General features: G+C 40.6%; 2 protein-coding genes across 2 annotated transcripts; one reads left to right on the top strand and one right to left on the bottom strand.

The window, feature by feature from the left end:
• Positions 1-404: 404 nt before the first annotated feature.
• On the bottom strand, positions 405-9,809 carry LOC134496972 (vomeronasal type-2 receptor 26-like; the record flags this gene model as incomplete). The annotated part of the gene is made up of 7 exons (XM_063302687.1): positions 9,784-9,809; positions 6,955-7,098; positions 5,929-6,130; positions 4,695-5,555; positions 4,126-4,353; positions 2,678-2,735; positions 405-1,249 (listed from the first exon to the last, which is right to left on the bottom strand). Coding segments are annotated over exons 1-7 (2,364 nt in total), but the record flags the coding sequence as incomplete, so codon positions are not given.
• Positions 9,810-14,192: 4,383 nt separating this feature from the next.
• On the top strand, positions 14,193-24,919 carry LOC134496971 (vomeronasal type-2 receptor 26-like). The gene is made up of 6 exons (XM_063302686.1): positions 14,193-14,383; positions 15,407-15,584; positions 16,661-17,521; positions 18,064-18,291; positions 21,038-21,164; positions 23,958-24,919. Exons 1-6 carry the CDS (start codon positions 14,193-14,195, stop codon positions 24,917-24,919), a joined length of 2,547 nt encoding a protein of 848 aa, XP_063158756.1.
• Positions 24,920-25,739: the final 820 nt, after the last annotated feature.

Genomic DNA, 25,739 nt, shown 5'->3' with positions numbered 1-25,739 from the left:
ACTCAGGGTTGATTTCCTGTAGTATTGACTGATTTGTCCTCCTTGCAGTCCAAGGAACTCTCAAGAGTCTTCTCCAGCACCACAGTTTGAAAGCATCAATTCTTCAGTGCTCAAATACAGCCTTCCCGTACTCCTTTCCCAATTTTGAACCAATCGGTTGTTCCATGTCTGGTTCTAACTGTTGCTTCCTGACCTGCATATGGGTTCTCAGGAGACAGGTAAGGTGGTCCGGTACTCCCATCTCTTTAAGAATTTATGAGGGAAGAGTGCAGAACCCCAAACGGCAAAAAAATGAACATGCTGAAAAGAATGAATTGGACTATATTCATGGGGTCTGGTAAAAAAAATCAGTTTCATTTCTTTATTAGTTTTTCCTTTTTATTTAAATTGGGTCTCAGAATAATGATATAGCATTTGGGGGAAAAGATGCAGCCCAGTAATCCAGCCGCAGAAGCCAAAATGGAGAAGATCTCCACCGCCACCACGTATTTCCCCTTTGTACTCAGATAGGTGGGAACAAATGACACCCAAACAGTGCAAAAGACCAACATGCTGAAGGTGATAAATTTGGCTTCGTTGAAGCTGTCAGGTAAATTCCTAGCTAGGAAGGCCACAGTGAAGCTGACAGCAGTCAAGAACCCCATAAAGCCAAGGACAGCATACAGCATTGTGGTTGAGCCTGCATTACATTCCAGGACAATTTCTTCAGCCACTGAATGCATGTCAGAAACTGGGAATGGGGGAGAAATTGCCAGCCACACTGCACAAATGGTGAATTGTGCCAGGGAGCAAGAAAGCACAATAGTGTTGGCCAGCCTTTTGCCCACCCATTTCCTAATCTTGGAGCCTGGCTTGGTGGCCATGAAAGCAAGCACAACAATGGTTGTTTTCCCCAGTATACAAGAAAGAGCTACAGAGAAGATGATCCCAAAAGCAGTTTGTTGCATGAGACATTTCACTTGGTCAGGTTGGCCAATGAAAAGCAAAGTGCAAAGGAAGGAGAGCAGGAGAGCAGTGAGAAGGGTAAAAGTGAGATTCCTGTTGTTGGCTTTGACAATGGGGGTGTCCTGGTGTTTCAGGAAGATCCCCAGCACCACAGCTGAGATGAAAGCAAAGGAGAGTGCAATCACTACCAAAGAAATCCCCAAAGGATCTTGATAAGTCAAGAAAGTTATGCTTTTTTGAAGGCAACTATCCCGATCCTTGCTTGGATATTGATCTTCTGGACATGGGACACAATCATCTAAATCTGGAAAAAAAAAAGAAACCAGAAACAAACCCTTTGATAGAAACATCATTATTTCGAAACATCATCTGTTCAATTTCAATGGACCCTGATTTTTCCAGTTTTCTCTAGCTTTAATGAGCTCTCAGTAGCTTTCCTGTTGCAATTAAAGTGTTTTAAAACTGTACATTTCACTGGGCAAAGTTATTGGTGGGACCACCTCTCTTCAACAGTATCTGCCTGTCTCAATAGGTGACATAGGTGTGCATGCTCCAGGTCTCCTCTGTTAAATGATGTCATCTGATGGTACCTTGGATATGCACCTTCTCTGTAGCTGCCCCAGCCCTTTGCAAGAGTCTCCCAGGGATCCCTGCCCTTTTAGCCTTGGAGTAGGCTAGGAAGACTTGGCTGTTCTCCAAAGTGTTGCAATAGTCAGGAGGCTGATTGGTCCAGGACCTGGTGGGAAGGGTGGTTTTGTTTTCATTTGTCTTTTTATGAATTGCGGTGAGCTGCCTAGGTAGCCATATATGTTCCATAAGTCAATCAACCTATCAATCAATACATCTGGGTGGAATAGGAAGTAAAAACAAGTAGAAACCAATAGGAAGACATTACCATTGTAAAGTTAGCTTTACTTCCATAAAGAAGGTATACAATAAAGGAAGTATTTTGAATAGTCTACCAACTAACTTTGGCTTCCTGTAAACTCTTTAGAATTTCTAAAGGAGAGATAAAAAGGGACAATCCCAATCTAAGAAATCTATTGGACCTACTACTTAGAGTGACCAGATTAGTTTTATCATCAAATATCTTACTGAACTACGAACAATTAGTTCTAATACTACATTGATGAGCTATACAATTTGTTGTGAAGCTCAAGATTTTCAGTTACCATAATATTGATTAAATATTCAGCCCCCATTTAGTATTATTAAATTATCAATGCATTCAATATATTTGTTTGCTTACCGATTTGGTCAGCTATCTTCCCTTCTGGACACAATCTACAGTCATAGCAACAAGACAATTTCCCTTCCACTTTTATCCTGCTATGGCCAAAAGGACATTTCTTGTTACAGATGGAAAGAGGTAATGTCTGTAAATGAATAAAATCAGAATTCTTTCATATGAAGAATTATGTTTAGGGATTCCTCTTTTCATTAGTGACCTCTTCATTTCTTCATTTAAGCCTTGATGTTCCATTTTCCAATTTTCTTTCTGGTTTAAATTCTCCACTGAATTTCAACTTTTTCTGGTTTAAAATTTCCACTGAATCCCTTGACTGTTCCTTATATCACACCGATTGCACTAATCGAGTGGTCGTGCCAAGCACAGCATTCTACAGATCTCTTCTGTGGAAATCAGTACCAGAACCTGGTGTGGGAAAGAGTCAGTGGTGTATGCTCTCCTTCCAGTTCCATTGTTTTGGTTGGGGTCCTACTTTTACTATACCTCTTTCAAAGCTTGGTTGACTTTTCCATTCATACCACAGATCATAGTTTATTGAAACCTTTGTGAGGATTTCATAACAAAAATCTGAATTTCAAAACTGAGCTATTTTCAATCTGGTTGCTTATAGCAGAGTAATTAAGTTTTTGGGGGGACGGGGGATTGTTTGTACCTTGCAGTTTGAGCACATTAAAAACAAATGAATTTTAGTGTTCTTTTTAAATGATTTTCAAATAATACTGATTTAGGGATATGGTTCCCTGAAATTATTAGGCTTGAACTGGGATATAATGCTATTTTTAAGTTAAAGTTAGAATTCTGTCTTAAAAATGTAAAAACAGCTAAGAAAGAAGGTTTTTTTTTCCTGTCATATTCCTTCCCTCATTGATTGATGTTTCATTTTTAGAAAAAAAATTGCTTCTGCCTTCCCCTTTAATGAATTTTATAGATACCATGCAATAATATTTGGATTAGCACTGTACTTTGATGAGAGAGAAAGGGACGCGGTGGCGCTGCGGGTTAAACCGCTGAGCTGTCGATCGGAAGGTCGGTGGTTCGAAACCGCACGGCGGGGTGGGCTCCCGTTGCTCGTCCCAGCTCCTGCACACCAAGCAGTTCGAAAACATGCAAATGTGAGTAGATTAATTGGTACCGCTTCGGCGGGAAGGTAATGGCGTTCCGTGAGTCATGCTGGCCACATGACCCGGAAGTGTCCTATGGACAACGCCGGCTCCAAGGCTTTGAAACGGAGATGAGCACCACCCCCTAGAGTCGGACACGACTGGACTTTACGTCAAGGGAAACCTTTACCTTTACCTTGATGAGAGAGAGAGAATCTCCAGTAGAAAATCTTTGTTTTTGAATCATATATTTCCATATATTTTGATAAATATTCAATGTAAATGTATTTCAAAAAGTGAGTTTTTGCCAGCTATTTCATCTATTTCAGGAAAGACATTTAAATTCTAGATGGTATGCAATCATATAACTCCACTTGGATTAGCATTACTAGTTATCTAAATAGACAGACTCTCCAGCAGAAACCCTTTGTTTTTGGGATATATTTATATATTATATCTCTTAGGAGATAAAAACATGAAGCATGCATATGCCATTTGAATATATATATATTCATTCTGTTTCAATAAATGGTTTGCTCCTGTTCAGTTATATACAAAGTGTCATATTTTACTAATGTAGTAAGAAACAAATCCTGCATACTAAAATAGCATTGCATTGGAACTAAAGAAATGATGAGGATATTTAAACTTTAAGCCACCTCTTTTGCTTTAGCAGTTTATGTTTGTATCACATCAAAAAGAAAAAAAAAATATTACTCTGAGGTTTCTAAGCAGCTTAATAGTTTAATCCAAGTGCTATTGTTTAATCAATTATTTGCATGGGTCAGTGGTACTATAATGTCAAGAAAAGGGAAAAAAAACAAGACACACCTGGTTAAATATGTGGGGCCAAATGATATCCTTGGCAGAAAGGGTGAGGAGCTTCTCTGGGGGAGCCAGGGGGTTGATCTTTCCAACTTGGACCCTCAGAAAGGACTGGTTTGGGAACGTGACCCAACTGAAAATATCAAGTCCAGTTACCCATTCCCCTTTTGGGCTAAAAGAAACCTCTTCCCCAGCACTGTTGTTAAAGGAGACTCGCTGCAAAAAGTGGTGGAGCTAAAGGAAGGAAAAAGCAGTAGAAGAAACAGGAAAGTTAACAGGGTTCCTTGAAAAGGTAGGGACATATCTCAGTTTGTTTCTTGCAACCTGGCCTATGCTTAACGAGCCAATTTGGCCTATGCTTAAATTTTGGAAGACAACTATGTTCTCTGTCACATGCATTTTCTACCCTGTTGCTAAACTAAAATATTTCAGTTGAAAAAATTTCAGATGAGAATTCCATCACAAATTTGAGAAAGGGAAAAATCCAACAGATCACTTTGCTCTGACTATTGAGCAATCCAAAATGTTTTACACAACCTGATGACCTTCCTGAATTTTGCATTAGCAAATGTTACCTGCCATGGTGACTGAGGCAACAGCTTCCATCTGTTCTCATCAAATATCTGACCCTCTTTGGGTTTGGAGGAGCGCATGGCCCTCAGAGCATGTGCCACAGCATAGACTGCATTGTAGATGCTGTAACTATGTCCACCCATGGTGGTCTCAAAAACAGAATTAGGAAGAGTCTCCAGCTTCTCTTCTCCAGTGCAGATCCTTTCAGCATTCCCATCTGGAATATCTCTGGAGAATGAGCACTCAAAAGCATCTTTCCAGAAATCCCTAATAAAGCCATCTTCCTTTTCTAAGATTGGGTTTCTCTTCTGCATAAATTGTTGGAAACCTGTCAGCTGCTGAGAGTGAATTGCAAAGGAAAGAGCACCATGGAGAAAATCAATGGGCAACTCTCTTTGCATCAGAATGGAGGTGAATTCCATCTGAGCTATCAGGATCCAAACTTTGGCTTTTCTCTTCTTTGGAATATCATCAGAATCAAAAAGGTGGACCATTACTCTCAGAGTCACTATGCTTGTAATTTCAGCATTGAAGATCACTGCAATGACGGTACTCCCCATGATGACTTTGTATAATTTATCTGCCTTTTCCACCATTTCAGCAGCTTCATTACCATACATCATTTGGGGGAGACATTCTATAAAGTCAAAGCAGATTCCTCTCTCTGAAAACATGGAAAGACTCTTTTGAATGAACCTCTCTCTGTCTTCCTCATACAAAGAAATCAACCCAACCCAGGTCCATCCAAAATGCAACAGTAAGTGTAGGATTCCTTTAAGCTGGTGGATCTCATCTGGGAACATCCATTTGACAAAAAGGTTGGCTGGTTCATTATTCATCAGTGGAGCTGATCCATATGTGATCTAAATGGGGAAAAAGGGGGGGGGATAGAGGCAAAAATGGATTTTGACAAAGAAAAATGTGCAATATGTATGATTTTCATTGGCACCCTTGCTTAATTTTTGAAGAAAGGCCCCGAGTCTAAGTGTAAGCCATCCTTATTGTTTGGGTAGAAAGGGCATCAGAGCCTTCCTTAGCGGTTTAACACATTGGCATCAGGAAGTTTCATACTGTGATGAAGAACAGCAGTGGTGGTGATTTTCATTGCAGATCAAGAATGGGTTGTATTCTTGTCTGACATTTTATGATACCTCTGAGAAGATTGATCATGGGACTCAGCATCTGAAAGTAAGAAATAGCTTGTGAACTTCCATCTTCCTTTATTTTTGTTCTCACCTGAGGAAGCTTGTAGTTGCACAGAGCAGTAGCCATGTTGAGACAGGTCTTAGAACGGGGTCCTCCAATGACAGCTACCATATTGGTCTGGTCTTTACATTTGTAGTTGGGGATAAATTTATCTTTTGTAGATAGAAATTCCAGTGCTAAAAGGTAAGTAGTAATTTCCTCAAGATAGTCGGTAGCAATCTGGAAACCAAGGCTGACATTGGGTAAAATCCCAGAATGTTCATTGATCTCCTTTACAGCAAATGCCAGAGCCAAAGTCTGTTGGTAGTTTTGAGTGAGGAAGCTTCAGCGAGAATAATAAACTATGTCAATATATTTCTGTTTCTGAATCAAAATCAGAGAGTTGCTACTTTTAATTGTTATATTTATATGTCCATACACAAACAAAATGTTGTATTATTGTTTGCCCTGGACACCTGGAATTTGGTCTTCAGAAAATAATAGCCCTGGATTGTATAGACTGGGGTGTCCTGACCTAGTTGAGGTTAGGTACAATTGAGCTAAGCCAGCACTTCATCTCAGTTTCATCTGTACTTTGAATTTTTGTAAGGGTGGGAAGCCAGTTCCATTTTCCCACCCTAGACTTGTAGCAGACTGATATAGTTTTTCTAATGCACTTGAGGGTTTCCTGCTTCATTTCTGGGTGAAATGAAAGGGGAAAAAAAGGTCTGGATAAACGAGAGGGAATCTACAAAGCCTAGATTAGTCAAGATTTCTACTTTCAAGAGAGGACTTTGCTGAAGGAAGGAAGTTTCCTGAGGAAAAAAGTAATTCATATAGTTTATGGCTCAGATCAATACTATTTGTCTCTGTTTAACCTTCAGTGTTAGGACAGGCTAAGCTTCTGTGAGCTCTATCACTGAAAATGTCTAGATATGAGCATTTGTCATACCAACTGGAAGTAGTCATACCAGTCAACTAGCAACCAATACATTTCAGCAGATTAGTGAAAGAAAGAAAATACATTTAGTTGGTAATGTGGATGTGGAGGAGGTGGAGGTTCAGGAGGATACTTACAGGTACTGATCAAGCACTTCACGAGAAGGAAGGCTTTCAAAAGTGATCTCATTTGAAAGAAAGAAGACCTGATAAATAATAGCAGCAATAATTAAGTCTCCAGACTGATAATCCTTGTGAACAATTGCAAGAGGACCATTGAGACTGCAGTTGGAAACAGGAGAAATTACCATCATGTTAGGAAAAAAGAATAAAACCAGTGTTCTGAATATAACCAGCTCACTATAATATATTGTCATTGTTGACACCAAACACCAATGTTACCACTCAGGTGAGATGCTGGGTCATAATCAACCTGCCTCTCATAATTTCAATATTATCTAGAGTGAATGAATGAAGTTTCACCAATAAAATGTACATCCTTCGTATTCTCTCTACAAGTAATCCCGTATTTTTGAACTGATATTAATGCCATGTTTTAACCTGGATTCATAGTTTTGTCATGGTTACTGACATTCCCTTGAGACAAAAAAAAAGGGAGAATGATGATACTTAATTTGATAATTACTTGGGAAATAATAGCTTGCTTACAGTAGGACTTTGTTTCCAATGTGTCAAAAGGAAACATGTTTATCATATCTCTGCAGGACTTCAGGAGTGCTATGAACTTTTGAAACTTAGAGGTGAAGCAGAGATTGGGAGGAGCACCATATGCACAAAACAATAAAACTTTGCATATTTTTTCCAAAGATGCTTCCATGTCAGACAGATACACATCTATAACGTGGTTCCAAAGTTTCTTGATTCAAACACCATTTAAAAAGAGGGCAAGTTAATTTGCTGAGGTCATTTTGTCAATCCTCTGCTTAATGCAGGTTCTGCTATGAAGAATGACAGTATAATATGATTGGTTCAGGTCAAAGATGGTTTGACAGAGGGAAACAATCTTAAAGTCATAGCATGAATCAGTGAGTTAAGATGTACTTGTGCTCTCCTTAAACAGCAGGTCTCTCACCCTCTCCCTATCTTTTTTTTGTTTAAATAAGAATTTTATTAAGTTTGAAAGATATAATAAAAACTACAAAAAACACAGAAAACTACAAAAAGAATAAAAATTATAAAGAGTGTGAAACACAAGAAGAAAGAATTTTAGAGATTACATAAACTGGGAGATCATGAGTTCTAGTCCTGCCCAACTGCGTGACCTTGGTACTATTTATTTTCCTGGTTCCCATTTTCATGGGAATCTAATGCACAGCAAGAGAGATAAGTTTTCATTGTGAAAACACCTTAATCTGACAACTCATGGACAGACTCAACCAGACTTTCAACTGGAAAACTCTGAACTAGGCCAAATCCAAAAATGCTAGAGAATTCCTGGAAGCTTGGCACTCAGACAAAGCAGCCATCAACAGACACATAGAGGTAAACATCTTTTATACGCCATTCAAAAAAGACAATAGAAAAGCCAAAAGACCCGAACACCTCCTTGCCAGCAATCAACAACCAGTATGCAAAGATTAACACCAAGATTAACACCATATGAACAATCAAACAGAACATTATACCTTAATCAAGGGACTCTTAACTCAGCCAATCAACCCATCAGCAAACAACAGCCCAATCAAGGAACTCCCAAGGAGAGAACAACACCCCCACCAACACAAGCGGGACAAACCACAGTATATAAACAGAGAGCAAGGCCCACTCCCTTTTTGCACTGAAGATGCTGCTTGGTCTGGCACTGAAATGTCTGCAAGAAAACAACAAGGCTCAGAGAGCACCAAGGACTCCAAAGAGCAACTAATAAGGAAAGGAAACTGATTTTTCTAACAGAACCCCTGAGTAAAGCCAACTTGGTTACTTTTACAACATTGGTTTCTTTCACTTTGGGAATCCACAGTCTTCCCTCATCTTTGCAGAGCAAGGTGACACAGAAGGCAGTAGCTCTGATGATCTCTTCTAAGTTCACTGCCTAACATAGACAGGTGATCCAACTAATCCTGAGTGTAGCATCTTGGTTACTCATCATCTCTACCATCTTTTCTAAACTGTGGTTTGAAAAGGATTGGATGTTAGTGAAAGAACAAGTTATTTGTGCTGATAAGAATACAGTGGTGTGTAATGTCATTCCAAGACATGAAAATAATAATAGTAACAACAAGAACAACATCAGAGGAAGAACAGATCTTTACCCTATATAACTATTCCATTAGACAGAGCCAACCATTTGTTTGAGGACAAGTTTCCTGTCCTCCAACCAGCCAATTTGGGAGTTTTCTGCCCCACTGCTTGATCACAGTTCATTGTGACTGCACTTCGCAGACTCCAGCGGGTTTCGGAGATTTTCACCTATCTTGTTCAGGATCTGAGTTCGTGGCACACATAGTGCTTCCAGCTGAGTCCAGCCTAGTTCTGAGTTCCAAGTCTTGCTCCAGGTCTCCTGTCCAGAGAATTCAGCCTAGTCCTGGGCTTCCAGCCGAGTCCAGCCTAGTTCCAAGCTCTGCTCCAAGTCTCCTGTCCAGAGAATTCAGCCTAGTCCTGGGCTTCCAGCCGAGTCCAGCCTAGTTCCAAGCTCTGCTCCAAGTCTCCTGTCCAGAGAATTCAGCCTAGTCCGGGGCTTCCAGCTTCCAGCTGAGTCCAGTCCAGCACAAGTTTCAAGCCTTGTTTTTGAGACTTCATTTCTGAGTTCCCAAATTAGTCCAGAAACCTCAGTCGAGACTACCCTTGCTCTGAGTTCGAGTCCTGTGCCAAGTCTTCAGTTTATCCCTGTCTGCTGCTCGTAGTCCTGCTTCCAGGTCCAGGGAGCCAGTCACCTAGTGTCCGTGCTGTTCCAGTGTTGATCCAGTTCGAGAACTGCTATCTCCAGCTCATAGAGTCCAGTCTCACCTCCAGTGGAAGATCCTCTCCGTCATCTTGCTGTGCCCAGTGGGTCTTTGTTATCCAGTCTTCGTATTTCAAGGACTTATTTATTGTAAATAGTTATTTAATAAAGAATCTTTATTGAGAACTTGTCCGGTGCATACTCTGAACAGGACACCACAACTGTTACAGATCAAATCTGAGCCCCTTTTAAACTGAAATGAAAGTTCCAATAATTGTCTCTGTTTTCTTCCCACCTAGTGATACAAAGGGCTAGACACCCTTTTTTTCAAGTGGGATGTTCATATCTGGAATCAGACTGTTTACTCCTTGCCTTGGGAGAACCAGCAGTCCCAAAGACATAGTAAAGTATGAGCAGCTTAGCTTAAATTGTATGACTCTTGGTGATTTAGGTTACCTGGCTGATACACAACTCATGCAAAGGACTCTTGCAATATGTGGTGGCCAACAGGAGAGTGGTGCCTATAAGTGGGAAAGTATCTAGGAAAGGAAGCTTATAATACTGCCCCTTCTCTGCTTATTTTGTCAATTTAGTCTAATTATGTTGTTTCCTACAGAAATACACACTGAATCCATACTTAGATATCAGAACCTATAGAACATCCTTCTTCAGTTACTCAGGTTATTTATTTGAGTTTCAATTAAGATTAGGTTAAACATACATTTTTGCACATATATCTAGAATGTCTAATTACAGCAAAGCTATGAATTTGCCATTAAATCCATGTGGGTATTACCACGTTAGGGAGAGACCATCATGGAGAAAATCTATCTACATGGTTGCTTAGAGTCAAAAATGACTTGATGGCACATAATTAATACATCAGTTACTGGGTCTAACTGATTATGTTCAGAGATATTTTTCCAATGGTCATAAGAAAGACACTTCTCAAGAGTGAGATCAAAATTTAATTTAACAGAATTTAATTTGATTTAATTTGTTATTTAATTCATAATTAAACCAGCTGGGTTTATGGTATGGCACCAGCCGAGATCCCAGAGCAGGGGAGGAGGGGTGGCTGTTGTCATCCGAGAGTCTCTTGTGGCCTTCAGGGGCCCTGCTCCACAAGTGGCTGACTATGAGACCCTGTTTTTCAAGTTGGGTTCCTGAGAACAGTTGGGAGTGTTGCTGCTGTACCAACCTTCCTGCTGCATGGCAATCTCCCTGCCTGAGCTGCTTGAGGCCATCTCAGGGCTGGCGGTGGAGTTCCCCAGGCTTTTGGTTCTGGGGGACTTCAACCTGCCATCCTTGGGGCATTCCTCAGAGGCAGCTCAGGAGTTCATGGCTACCATGGCAGCCATGGGCCTGTCTCAGATAATTCGGGACCTGACTCGAGACAGTGGCCTCACCCTGGACTTGATTTTCTTGTCGGAGCAATGGCAATGTGATCTGAGGGGAGAGTTACAGCTGTTCCCTTTGTCATGATCAGACCACACCCTGGTGGCCCTGAGATTCTCTTATGCCACCCTCCTCCGCAGGGAGGCAGGACCCATTCTATTGGTCCACCCACGGGGACTGCTGGACCCAGTAGGGTTTCAGAGGGAGCCGGGGGTTATACCTGGTGATCTGCTGCATGGTCCAGCAGAGTCCCTAGCTGCAGCCTTGAATAGAGAGACAGCCAGGGCCTTGGACAGGATTGTGCCTGTGCGGCCTCTCTTGTCTCATCGAACCTGGCACTCCCCATGGTTTACAGAGGAGTTGAGGGTTCTGAAGAGGGTTAAGAGATGCCTAGAGCACCGCTGGAGGAAGTCAAAGACTACATTTGACCGAACACAGGTAAAAGCCGCCATTAAGGCCTACCTTGTGGTGATAAAGGTGGAGAAACATCAATATTTCTCCGCTCTTATTGCATCTGCAGAATGCCGCCCAATGGCCCTGTTTAAGATCACTTGATCCCTTTTGGGGAAGGTGAGTTCAGTGACCCTCCTACAGGGCCATGCAGAGGAATTTGCTGAGCATCTGCAGGACAAAATTGCTCGGATCCGCTCCAAGTTGGACTCCAGGTATGAGGCGAAGTCTGGAGAGATACCAGGGGAACAGGCTTACCCAGTTATCTGGGAGCAGTTTGATCCTGTTGGCCACTGAGGAAGTGGACAGGATCCTACGGACAGTAAATGCCACCACATGCCATCTAGACCCGTGTCCCTCCTGGCTAGTAAAAGCAGGCTGGGAGGTGACATGTGGTTGGGTCCATGCGATGGTTAATACATCCTTGGGAGAGGGGGTGTTTCCGGTGACCTTTAAAGAGGTGTTGGTAAACCCCCTCCTCAAGAAGCCATCACTGGACCCTACTGTTCTGGACAATTTTCGTCCAGTCTCCCACCTCCCCTTTTTGGGGAAGGTGGTTGAGAAAGTGGTGGCTTTGCAGCTCCAGAGGGTCCTGGAGGAAACGGATTATCTAGACCCCTTTGACTCAGGTTTCAGGCCCAGTTATGGGATGGAAACTGCATTGGTCGCGCTAATGGATGACCTCTGGCAGGAGCAGGATGGAGGCAGTGCATCCATCCTCGCTCTCCTTGATCTGTCAGTGGCCTTCGATACCATCAACCATGGTATTCTTTTGGGGTGGCTCAGGGAGTTGGGGGTGGGTGGCATAGTCTTACGCTGGTTCACCTCCTTCCTCCAGGGCCAATCCCAGTCAGTGTTGACAGGGGAGGAGAGATCAGCCCCACAGCCCCTTCTTTGTGGGGTGCCACAGGGATCAGTACACTCCCCTCTCCTTTTTAACATCTACATGAAACTGCTGGGCGAAATCATCTGTCACCATGGGGTGTGGTATCATCAGTATGCTGATGATACTCCAATGTATATCTCCATCCTGGGTGAAGTAAGTGATGCTGTGACTACCCTCTCCGAGTGTCTGGGGGCTGTGGGGACCTGGATGGGGAACAACAGGCTTCAACTGAACCCTGGTAAGACCAAGTGGCTGTGGGTTAATGGTTCTTCTGTATCTGGGACATTAACATCTCCGGTTCTGGATGGGGTTGCACTGCCCCAGACAGACCTGGTGCGTAAATTGGGGGTCCTCCTGGACTCACGGCTCCTGCTCAAAGAGCAGGTGGCAGCCATGGCCAGGAGAGCCTTTGTGCAGCTACGTGCTGTGCACCAGTTATGGGCCTTCCTGGACCAGGAGGCCCTTCGAACAGTCACTCATGCCCTTGTTATCTCTCAGATAGACTATTGCAATGCACTCTACATGGGGCTACCCTTGAAAAGTATCCAGAAGCTTCAGCTGGTCCAGAATGCAGCTGCATGAGCTGTTTTTGGTGCCCCCAGAAGGGCACATATAACAGCACTGCTGCACGAGCTGCATTGGGTACCAGTTTGCTTCTGGGTCCAATTCAAGGTGTTGGTTATTACCTTTAAAGCCCTATATGGCATGGGACCAGGTTACTTGAGGGACCACCTCTTCCCCATTACATCAACCCGTCCCACCCAATTGTGCAGAGAGGGCATGCTACGGACCCCGTCTGTAAGAGAATTTCATCTGGCGGGGTCCAGGAAGCAGGCCTTCTCCAGTAGCTCCTGCCCTGTGGAACATGCTGCCCCCGGTGGTGAGATTAGCCCATTGTTCCTGGCCTTTCGGCAGAGTCTGAAGACCTAGTTCTGTCACTATGCTTGGGGTGGAGAGGGGAAAAGATCTACATGGGGATGGTTGCTATACACCACACCTCCCACACTTGCACTGCTTTAGATTCTTCACCACTATGATTCTTTATTTTTACTTCTATTTATATTATTTATTACTGTATTTTACTCTCTGTATTTATGGTTATGGTTTTTATTGATTGTTGTAAAGCGCCCAGAGTCCCCCGATGGGAAGAGGTGGGGAGGGATAAATTAGATAGATAGATAGATAGATAGATAGATAGATAGATAGATAGATAGATAGATAGATAGATAGATAGATAATGACTGAAATTTCCATTTGAATTCAGTGATTTTCTCCCTTTGAAAACCAAGTACAGGAAGGAAGGAAACTTTCTAACTCTTCTAATTTAGTTTTTTTTTTCCCCTGCTACTACTATTTTGTCCATAATTCCCAGTTACAATTCCCTGTGTATCACAGATTGGGATATGCATCTGAGCATGTGTAGCTCTGTACAATCATTATCAATTATCCAATATTATTTTCAATCTCTAAGGAGTTACAGAAAATATTACAAAATAATGTATTTCAACAGCAACAAAAATACAATATTCTCCACACACACACACACACCCGGGGGAACAGCTGGACGGCAAAGACGTTTTATTCTGATTTTTAAGGCAGTCCACTTCTGATGCAAGAGCAGCCTCCTGGAATAATATATATCAGGTTGACGTATTTCACATGCCTAATTCTAATAGAGTGAAGAGGTGGCTGAGAGATAAATTGGTCTGCAGGATGGTATTTTTCTTTGCATCTGCAACAATGTTTTTCTTGCATGTAGAATGTGAGACACCTCTTGGTAAATGCTCTGTAGGAAACCAGCCGCTTATTAAGCACAAGCAGTACCATTCAGAAGATTTGGTCATTGGTGGCATTTCTTCTCAAATTTACATGATGTCTGAAAAAGTAACATTCACAAGGAATCCATCAGATGAACTGGTTGATGATTTCATGTATGTAATTACTCGTTCTAAGCAATGCAAATACAGTAATAAAGTCTGTGGCATGGCTGAATTACGGTGGGGGATGAATCCTAGATTGCCTTTGCTGTATTATTAATTCTCTTTCTTCTTAATATCACTATTCTTACTTCAATTATCATCTGATTTTTCTTACACAAGATATTTTTAAATGTGTTTTTATTCTGATAGCTTCCAACACACTCCTTGATATATATTTTAGTAGATATTAGGTTAATTTTAGCACATTTCTTTTTCATGTGGCTATAAGTAGGTGAAGTACAAAATAATAATGTATGCAATGGAACCCCATTGCTTCATAATAGTGATCAGCTGTAGAAGGTTGCATGAGTGCAGTTAGTCCTGCATGCAGCTATTGTATCAAATTCTTCTCAGAAATTTCCAGTGTCTTAAAGTATAATAGGGTGACAATTGAATTTCCTTTTTCAATACACTGAGAAAGAAAATTGTGGGGAAGAAGAAAAAGGAAAACAAAGAGGAGGTGGAAATGGTGGAGCAGAAGATTAGGGTAGGAGGTAAAATTAAATCAGGACCCCTTAATTAAGGAAAACTTTGTTAATTATTGTTGATTATTCCATTTTGCAGTTCAGCCCTGACCATCACCATGACATTTAGGGCCATCTCCAATGGGTGAAAAGAAGTGGAGTGTTACAGCCCAGTATTCCAGGGAGAGTTTTATATCTATTGTTACAAAACTTTGCCCTCTGTCTTGAGACTGGTTGTCTTAGACAGATATTTGAAGAACTGGCTTGCCTAAATGCCAAGGTACCTACCTGCTTCAGTGCTTATGGGCTGTATAATCTAATCTTGTGTGATAAAAAACATAAATGAGGATGCAGCCAATTCCAGATTTGGAAATGAATGTTCTAACACTTATTTCAGGTTCCATATGCAAAACTACCAGCACATCTTGGCTTTGGAACTTGCAATCAAAGAAATCAATGGAAATGCCTGGATCTTACCTAATATCACCCTCGGTGTCCACATCTCCAATAGCTATGTCCTGGCAAGATGGATCTATCTCGCTTCCATGGAGCTCCTCTCTACCAAGGGAAGGTTCATCCCGAACTACAAGTGTGATCTCAAGGACAATGTAATATCTGTGATTGCAGGACATAATGCTTACATTGGCCAGTTCATGTCAAATATTCTGAGCATTTACAAGATGCCACAGGTAAGATGTTTTCTTAAAAGATTGCTATGCTAAAGAAGATTTGTTGTCTGGACATAGAAAATGGTAAAAAAGGAAAAGAATTAAGAAATAGACCACAAGGTAAGATGCCTTGAGCAATGACATAATATCACAGGTAAGGCCTATCCCTGAAAGAAAGGAGTCAAGTCCCACAAATCATTCACACATTTAGGCAATCATCTGTGGTTTGCGTGTAGTGATAAATAAAAGAGAAATAAAGACTACCCAATAAACTCACCTGGGAACATGTTGACTCTAAGTATAATTAAATGTAGATCTAGTCCAAATACCATGTATGGATATTCCTTTCTTAATGTGAGTACACATGGATATACAATGGAACATATCAGTACATTTTCTCATCTACTTCAGGTTAATTTCATGAAGGACTAGATTTATGTATTCACCAAAATATCAAGCATCAATTTTTTAGTTGTCAGAATGGAGTTTTATCCCTTAATTGATATATTCAATTGATATAGTTAAGTAGAATAGGAGAGTATTATTCAACTATTGGAAAACAACAGAAGAATTGTAATCAAATTATATGGATCCCTTTTTTATTAAAAATATTTCTGGTCACTCACTTGATTTAGCTTAATATATTCCAAAGTTTTTTCTCGATGATGAATATGGTTTGTGTCAGAGACCTTCAAAACAAAGGGATAGCCAACATTGCTTGATATTCTTGATATTAGAAGCATACTAAAGGTAGAAATATTCTAACTATATTTCACCCAGGGAGGGACAGACAGGAATTATTCAATTTTCTAGAAAGCTGCATACTCCTAATCCCATGGAAACTTATTTCACTGAACCATGTGTTTAAATCCAGCAAAATCCAGTACTTCATATGCATCCTTGCAGTTCATATATTTTTGAGGCTTTAGAAAGTCACCATGTTAAAAGAAAAAATAAACCATCCCCATAGAACTTATCTCCACTCTGCTCTAGTTTGGAGAATATTAATATTTTTAACAGTACACATAGTGAAAAATAGAGACAAGTATGTTGATTTGGAAATATAAAGTATGCTCCAATTTCTTCCTTTTTCTTAGCTCATATATGGTTCAGCTGCAGGAATGGATGAGGACATAGAAGCTGCTTTCTTCCATCAGTTATTTCCAAATGAAGACCTTCAAATTATGGGGATCATCCAACTGTTGCTTCACTTCCAGTGGAAATGGATTGGGCTCATTGTCCAAAACCCTGAAAAAGGAAAGAGGTTTATACAGAATAGGCTTGATATATTTTCCAAGAAAGGAATCTGTTTTGACTTCATGGAAGAAATGCCAAAGGAATCTGTTACCAATGACATTGAGGTTCAACTTAATGGCTATGTTATGATGTACATTGTTATTATGAGAAGTACTGTCAACGTTGTGATCATATATTGTGAAAATGAGGACATGCCTGTTTTTAGAATGTTTCCTTATATTTCCGAATATGAGGACATGCCAATGAAGAGAAAAGATAAAGTTTGGATAATGCCAGCACAGATGGAATTCACATCACTCCCCTTTCAAAGAAATACGGGTCTGGACTTCATCCATGGGGCACTATCGTTGGCAGTTTCCTCAAAGGAGATATTAGGGTTTAGGAAATTTATTCAGATGAGAAAGCCGACTTCTGAAGAAGAAGACAGTTTGACAAGACTGTTTTGGGAACATGCATTTGAATGTTCTTTCGCAAATGCTATGTTAGATGAGGACAGTGGCAAGGCATGCACTGGTGAGGAGGCACTGGAGACCCTTCCTGAATCCGTGCTTGAAACTAGTTTAACTGGGCAAAGTTACAGTGTCTACAATGCCATCTATGCACTGGCCCATGCTCTGCAAGCCATGCTTTCATCCAAAGCCAAACGCAGAAAAAGAGGAAATGCTTGGGATCTCAGAACCCTAAATCAAGAGTTGTGGCAGGTAAATTGCAATGAATGTAAATATCCCTTTATCCAAAAGCCAGTCATATAAGTGTTCAGCTGCTGTTTTGGGATGTATAGCTAACACAGTTCCAGAACAATAGAAAATAACCAGGATTTCATGAAAGGTGAAGTTAACACTGTTGCTTCAGCTGACATAGATGATAATATTGCTTCCTGCAAGCATGGGAATGCTAAAGAAATTCTCAACATAATGTAGAGGAGGGCAGAGATGCCATTGACAAAGGATACAAAGGTCATTAGAAGGACTGTTAAGAGAAAGTAAATAACAACTCAGCCCTGGGAAAGAAGGGAGTGTGAGTAACAGATCCTAAGGCAGAGTTTCCCTGCCTTAGAGGGAAACTCTAGCAGGCTTTCAGGTTTCTGTTGTCATACCCTACAACAATAAAACTAGATATTTTGCAATATGTTTCCTGACTGGTCTGCCTCAAGAGGCTGACATATAGATTAAGAAAGATCTTTCATTCATACTTGCTCATTATTTCCAATCTTTTAACATTCCTACCAATTTTGTCCATTTAGTTTCATAGGTGTCTGAGAACTGTTTCATTCAACAACAGTGCTGGAGAAATGGTTTCCTTTGATGAAAGAGGAGAACTAGCAACTGGATTTGATATTATCAACTGGGTCACATTCCCCAACCAGTCGTATCATCGAATCAAAGTTGGAAACATCACTCCAATGGCTCCCCCAGACAAGCTTCTTACTATTTCTGCAGAGGAAATAATCTGGCCCACCATGTTTAACCAGGTAGTTTTGGTGCCAATATCAAACCATGGAAATAATGTATTTTCTTTTTTTATTATTATTATTTTCATTTTCAGACAGATTCTTCAGGAGTTACAGGCACAAATTGACACTTTCTTAAAGTGACTCATTAACATGATCACCATAAAGTTAGAAATCTTATACAAACACACAAACACATGCAGAAAAAACCCTGACCTGAACTGAATATCTTAGGGTGAATAAGACAATTTTCAATCCATGTCACGAGAATGCAGTCCTCTTCCTCCCTCTCCTCCTCCTCCGCCTCCTGATTTTGTTTTAATATAATATGTGATATTATATTTAAAAGGTATAGGCATTTTATTACTGTTTAAAAAACTATATACCTGAAGAGAAAGTAGCTAACCTCTACTGGGTTAGCTTCTACAAGGTGGAGGATCCTTACCAGCCCTTAAAAATTACTGAGATACATGATATTAATATGGCAGGACTGTGTTTTCATAAAATGCCTGAAATATCTCCAAAAGTTTTTGACCTGGGGAGTTCTCAATTTTCATCACATTAATTTTATAGTTTTTCCTCAATTGCTAAATACCTTGACTGTACATCCCCAATTTCTTGGAGATATATTACCTTTTAAAAAGCATCTATCTTCTTTCTGACTAAATCAGTTCATGTAGAATATTTTTAGCAACATTCAAACTTTGAAAATTAATATAGGTAGAAGTAGAAGTAGAATTAAGATTAAAAGGAGAAGGAGAGAGAGGGAGAGAGAGGGAGAGAGAGAGAGAGACATAGTAGACAAGGACCCTAAAACTTCGATGGAGATAGGTGTAGTGGTGACAAGTGACAGCAACATCAGGAGGAAGGAGTATGAGTAGCTGGAGAAATAGGAGGGCCGGAAAGAGGAACTAGAGAGGATGTGGAAAGTTGACAACCATTAAAAGAATTCCCCATTCTGACCAATTTTGTTTACCATAATTTTCCAAAAATCTCTGCCAGTTTTGTTTTTTAAAAAATACCTTGTTTCTTACCCATTCCTAGCTGAACCAAGAGGTTTCTGGCATTCCAAGCCTTCAGGGATTTTCTTTAAACAAGCTTGTTGTTGGTCTTGGCCACTTTCAGTTGTGCTAGCTTTTCATGTTGGTTTTTTGTGATTCCATTGCCTGCAGTCCAGTTGATTTTTTCAGAAAGCAGGAAGCTCCTGAGGTTTCCTCACCATGCCCATGCACCCCCTCTCAAATACCTGACCTGCTCCACCAGAGCTGATTATAGCTCCTTCTCCAACAGGCAAAGATCTTACAGGTGGAAGTGCCCACACTATTGTGGGTCGCGCACTCCCACTCTTGTCTCCCATGGCTCCTCCCTGGAGGACACACGACTGGAGCCAGGTCATCCTAATCCTTTTGGAAGTAGGACAAGGGTGGCAGGTCAAGGAAAGGGGTGGCAGGCACTCAGACTGCCCCCAGCAGTCTCAAGTTAAAAGGAGCCCCACTGCGACCTCTTCTCTTCCTGTGAAAGTTGTCCAGTGTATTTGTCCACTTCCTGTGCACAGTTCCTTGTATTTGACCACTCCTGGTGCAAACCACTGCTTCTTCTGGAGACTCTAATTCCCATTCAGTTTTTGTTGCTTTTCTTGTTTTTTACTTATCTGATATTCTGGTTGCTGCCTGCATCCAGTTTCTTCCTCTTTGTTGGCTTTTCCTTTTTCTGCACTGATTATTTGGTCCTTAGATTCATGTAGTGGGCTGCTGTCTCAACCAGTGAAGATCAGCTTTTTATGACTTCTTATACATCCATTCACTTTTGTTCACAGCTCATAAAGGAGAAACACACAGGCACGTTCCCTCCCTGCCTATTAGCAGCTTAAGGCAACTTCAGTCAATTGAGACAATAGGGAAAAAGGAATTTGAGCAGAACCTTGGGGGATGGTTCAGCTCAACACAAAAGGGACACAATCACTCTGCCAAAACCAAACTCCCCCTTGCTTTCTAGACATCTCAGGTCATCTCTGTTAAGCTAACAGGAAGGCCAGGTGCAGCTTGGAACTTGGAATGACCCCACACATCCAACACACCTCCCTAGCCAAAAAAGATTTTTAGACACAGAGTGCCTTACACACACTTCTATTGGTGCCCTCATGTGGCAGCAGGAAAGGGACAGGGGATCAAGCACACAACAATACTTATCCTTACAGGGCTCTCTGATGTCATCTCCAATTGCAGCTCAAAAATTGTGAATCCCACTGCTAACACCAATTTCTGTGGAATGAAATGTAGGACCCAAAGCAAATAATCAAGGCTGAACGGCAGTACTTATTAAACAGTGCACACTGGAGGAGTGCTCACCAAGATGGTGGGTGCCTCCCTTGCAGGCTGAAGGAATGCACTGATATTTATACATTAGAGGAAAAGGAAATAATGTAAACCTACATATTGATATGATGATGCAGGCATACGTACATTTTCATAAGCAATAGATCTGAAGTTACTTTCTGCTCTACTTACCTACTCAGAAGAAAGCCATTGTCTTAGTGGGAAGAAGGGAGGGAACACACTTCTTGAATACAGAGATTAGTGGGTTGCTATGGGAATGTTAAACAAAGGGATTGCCCCTTCATCAATCAACGGAGAGCTACCTGATTTTATTGCAAGGAGCAAGTAAGATTTGATGAGGTAGCAAGTTGATGACATACAAGTTCTGGAACAACAATGATTTTTTGACTGCTGAAAAGTAATTCCAGCTTTCAATTTTTAATGATCAATAGATGTGGCCCCTTTCTGTTTGCAATGACAAGTGCTCTTCTGGTTATAGCAGGATAAAAGTAGAAGGGAAGCCATTCTGCTGCTACGATTGCCTTCGTTGTCCTAAAGGAAAGATTGCAAACCAAACAGGTAGGTGATATCCATTATATAGATTTTATTCCTGATACTTTCTTTCTATATTCCAAAGAACTCGTTTTTAAGCCACATTGGCCCACCATTTAAAAAAGTGTATTATCTTTTAGGAAAGAGATGTGGGAATTATACAAGGGAACGGAGAAGGATGTCTTGCCATTTCTAAGCAGGGATCTTTGATCTTGATCTTGATCTTGATCTTCCATCTTTCATCTTTCATCTTGGTCTTGATGCCTTCCTGAAAATACCAAAAATGAATACTCAAGCGCTTTATAGGACAGCTTTTTTGTTGTTGCTGTTCTTGCGCAACTTCCCATGTTAGCAAATTGTTACCTTGGAGAGAACCCTGAATGTTTCTTCTCAGAACTAGATCTTTGGCCCAAGGGAACAGCTGTGCAGTTGATCATCTGAGAAGAATAACAGAGTCAGTTAGCTCAATAGTACAGAATCACAAAGATTTTGAATGAAAAAAGCACTGTATAGTAGAGAAGCCAACATACAAGATACCTTAGACAATATTATCTAATTACAAGAACCTCAATTCCTAAAGATGATGTTAGATCAGTACTCCAATCATTGCTAAGTAAGAAGGCTACAGGAACTGATGGAATACCCACTGAAATATGGCAAGTAGCAGAAGAAGAATCAGTCAAGCTTCTAACCAAGCTATGCCAGCAAATCTGCAGAATGACATAGTGGCCAACAGATTGCAAGAGGTTGGTCTACATTCCAGTACCCACAAAAAGGAGAATTAACGGAGTGTACAAACTATTGTACAATATCCTTAATTTCCCATGCTGGCTTAGGGTCATCCGATGCAGCTTAGAGCCCCATATGGAAAAGGAGATGCCAGATGTTCAAGCTGGCTTGAGAAAAGGGAGAGGAACATGAGACATTATTGCTGATGCACACTGGATAATTGAGAAAGCCAAGGAATATCCCAAAGAACTCACTATGTGCTTCATTGATAATAGAAAGCCCTTTGATTGCATTGATCACATCAAGCTGTGGAATGTGCTCAGAAAAATGGGAATCCAAGAACATCTCATTGTCATCCTGCGAAACTTACATGCAGGTCAGCCACAGTACAGGCAGAACATAGTGAAATGAACAAGCTCCAGGTTGGCAATGGAGTGAGACAAGGTTGAATACTCTCCCCTATTTATTCAACCTATATGCTGAATATATATTAAGGGAAGCTGGATTAGAAGTAGATGAGCATGGTTTTCAAATTGGAGGAAGACAAATCAGTAGCCTTCACTATGCTGATGACACCACTCCAATAGCTGAAAATGCAAAGGATCTGCAAGCTCTAGTAATAAAAGTCAAAGAGCACAGTGAAAAAATGGGACTAAACTTAAATATAAAGAAGACCAAACGAATGACAACAGGTACAACTACCTGTGAGTTTCAGCCAGCTTCTGACTCAGAGAGCAAAACTCATTCTGAGTCAGAAGGGGAAACAGAAACTTACCAGGCAGAAACCAGGAAAGCAAAACCCAGAAGTGACTCAGCAGTGTGGGAGAAGTTACAGACAGTGATTGGCCAGACTTTGGAGGAGGATTTGAATCCACCAATCAGTGCACAGAAAAGATGTGCAGAAAAGTGTGCAAAGGAGGAGGCAGCCCAATTGGCTGCAGAAGGAAACAGGTGCATGAAGGATAGGCATAAAAGGCAGACATGCGTAGAGCAAGCTGCCGGAGACAACTGATCCGTCAATCTCACAGCCCCAGCAGAAGAGTCCTTACCTGTGTCTGAAACCTCATCTGTAGCCAGAGAGGAGTCAGCACCTGTGTTTCCCAGTGTTGAGGACATGCCTGCTGTGCAAGTTGCCATAGAGGATCTTCTTCCTGCTGATTCTTGCAATCTCAGCCCTGCATCCAGTTCTGGCCCTCGCCGCTGCCATCCAGCGGATTCCCAGTGTGTTCCAGCCTTGTCCCTAGCTCTCAGCCTAGTCCTGGATCTCCAGACCAGTTTCATCATGCTCATCTGGTATCCTTTTGCCATCTCTATTCTGCTGCTTTTATGTATATAAAAGGGTTAAGGATGGATTAACCAAAGGCCACTCCCTTTGGGACATGTCCATGATATTTACCCACAACTCTTTTAGGTATTTGGGGTGTTTAATGTGTAATATATACATACCTAGCTGTACATCTATCCATTGTGCATAAATGAAAATCCGCTTGAACTACCTTATGTGTTTCAGGGTATTGGATTCCAACAAATCATACCTATTTATAACTTTGTTACATTTAATGCAGGCCTTCACATTAAAAAACAAAACAAAACATAACTTCATTTGGAGTAAATCAAATCACATTACTTAACTCACAATTCATCTAACTCAATATTCCTTAAACATTTTGCTCTCCAGACCCCTCCCCGCTTTTATAAATTATGCAGGACCCCAAAAGAGCTTTCATCTGTATCAGTAATATTTACTGATATTTACAGTATCAAAAATTAAAATTGATGCATTTGTAGAATATTTATTTATTGAATCATATAAGAATAACTATAGAGAATAACAATATTAATCCCATTGGATATTAGCATAATTTTTTTTTCATGAAAAAAACATGTATATTTTAGTGAATTTAAAAAAAAATGAGAAGAGTGTCATTGTTTTAATTTTTTATAAATACCATTAATATCTGGGAAATAATTTTGATTTCATGTAACCTGAGGGGGGGTTTGGGATTCCCAGGGTCCTTGGACCATACTTTAAGAAATGCTTATCTAACTCATACAATTTTAATAGACAGAGAACAATGTTTTATTTTTCAGATGCAGATGACTGTCTTCATTGTTCAGAAGATAAATTTCCAAACAAAGCTCAAAATCTTTGTATTCTGAAGAGTGCAAATTTCTTGTCCTATGAAGAACCATTGGGAATCGCCTTGGCCACTGTTAGTCTCTCCTTTTCTTTCATCACAGCCTTGATGTTCGGAATCTTCATTAAACAGCGGGACACCCCCATAGTCAAAGCCAACAACAGGAACCTCACCTACATTCTCCTCATTGTTCTCCTGCTCTCCTTCCTTTGCACTTTGCTCTTCATTGGCCAACCTAACTGGGTGACATGTCCCTTGAGGCAAACTGCTTTTGGCATCATCTTCTCTGTAGCCCTTTCTTGCATATTGGGGAACACAACCATTGTGGTTCTTGCTTTCATGGCCACCAAGCCAGGTTCCAAAATGAGGAAATGGGTGGGGAAAAGGCTAGCCTACACTATTGTCCTATCTTGCTCCCTGGTGCAAGTCATAATTTGTGCTGTGTGGTGGGCAATTTCTCCCCCATTCCCAGATGCAGATCTTTACTCCATGGCTGAAGAAATTGTCCTGCAATGTAATGATGGTTCAACCACCATTTTTTATACTGTCCTTGGCTTTATGGGGTTCTTGACTGCTGTCAGCTTCACGGTGGCCTTCCTAGCTAGGAAGTTACCTGACAGCTTCAACGAAGCCAAATTTATCACCTTCAGCATGTTGGTCTTTTGCAGTGTCTGGATATCATTCGTTCCCGCCTACCTAAGCACCAAAGGCAAATACATGGTGGCGGTGGAGATCTTCTCTATTTTGGCTTCTGCAGCTGGATTACTGGGCTGCATCTTTTCCCCCAAATGCTATGTGATTGTGCTGAGGCCAGACTTGAACAAAAAGGAACAATTGATAAAGAGAGAAAAATTAATTATGGTTCTGTTAATTATAAATTCTTTTAGTGCTGGCTTTAGTCTGGTGGAGAAGTAGCTGCTCACAGGTTTTCCTGAAAAACTGGATGAGAAACAGAATGTAAGTAATGTGTCTAAACTATAATGATGTTTTACAGATAAGGCAGCTGGGCAACTTATTTCCTAGAACACCAGATTTCTCATTAAAGGATAGAAGGGAAAGGTGATTTCAATATCAAGAGATATCCCAGAGAAATGAGTCTTTGTGGAAAAATTAGAAACCTCAAGGCTGTGAAAGAAAATATCAGCACCATCATCATCATCATCATCATCTTCATCTTGCTCTTATAAATAAACATAATACAACAAGTAATACACAATACAATAAGTAATACACAACTTATTTTAAAAAATAAACATGAAGGAAAATGATTTGAAACAAAAATTCAGAGATATGTGTATGTATTTCTGAATAAATATTGCAATAAATGGTAACCATATTTCATTATAATCATACTTAACTAATCTGCATCAACATATTTATCCTTGCATGTTGAAAAATAAGGCTCTTGTCCAGATGTTTTGTACTGATAGACATAGTAAACTTTATCCTCCCCTACACCCATTTATTGCTTCTATCCTTCCTTTTATATATTTTTTCTTTACCTTTAGACTTTTGTGAGATAGATATAGATGATAGAGATAGAGATATACAGGAGATAGAGATAGAGATAGATAGGGATTGATGTATTTTGTATGCTTTTACCTAAATGAGGAGTTGAAAATAAAATCCCAGACACACACACACACACACACACAAACCCATGCACAGAATGGAATACATGCACACTATGTTTACCATATTATCAATGTCACAGAAATATCCACTTGATAACTTT

This window comes from Candoia aspera, chromosome 4 (genome assembly GCF_035149785.1).
Source record: "Candoia aspera isolate rCanAsp1 chromosome 4, rCanAsp1.hap2, whole genome shotgun sequence".
NCBI classification, from domain to species: Eukaryota; Metazoa; Chordata; class Lepidosauria; order Squamata; family Boidae; genus Candoia; species Candoia aspera.
Note: the sequence above shows the minus strand (reverse complement) of the source record. Positions and strands in the feature narration are given on the sequence as shown.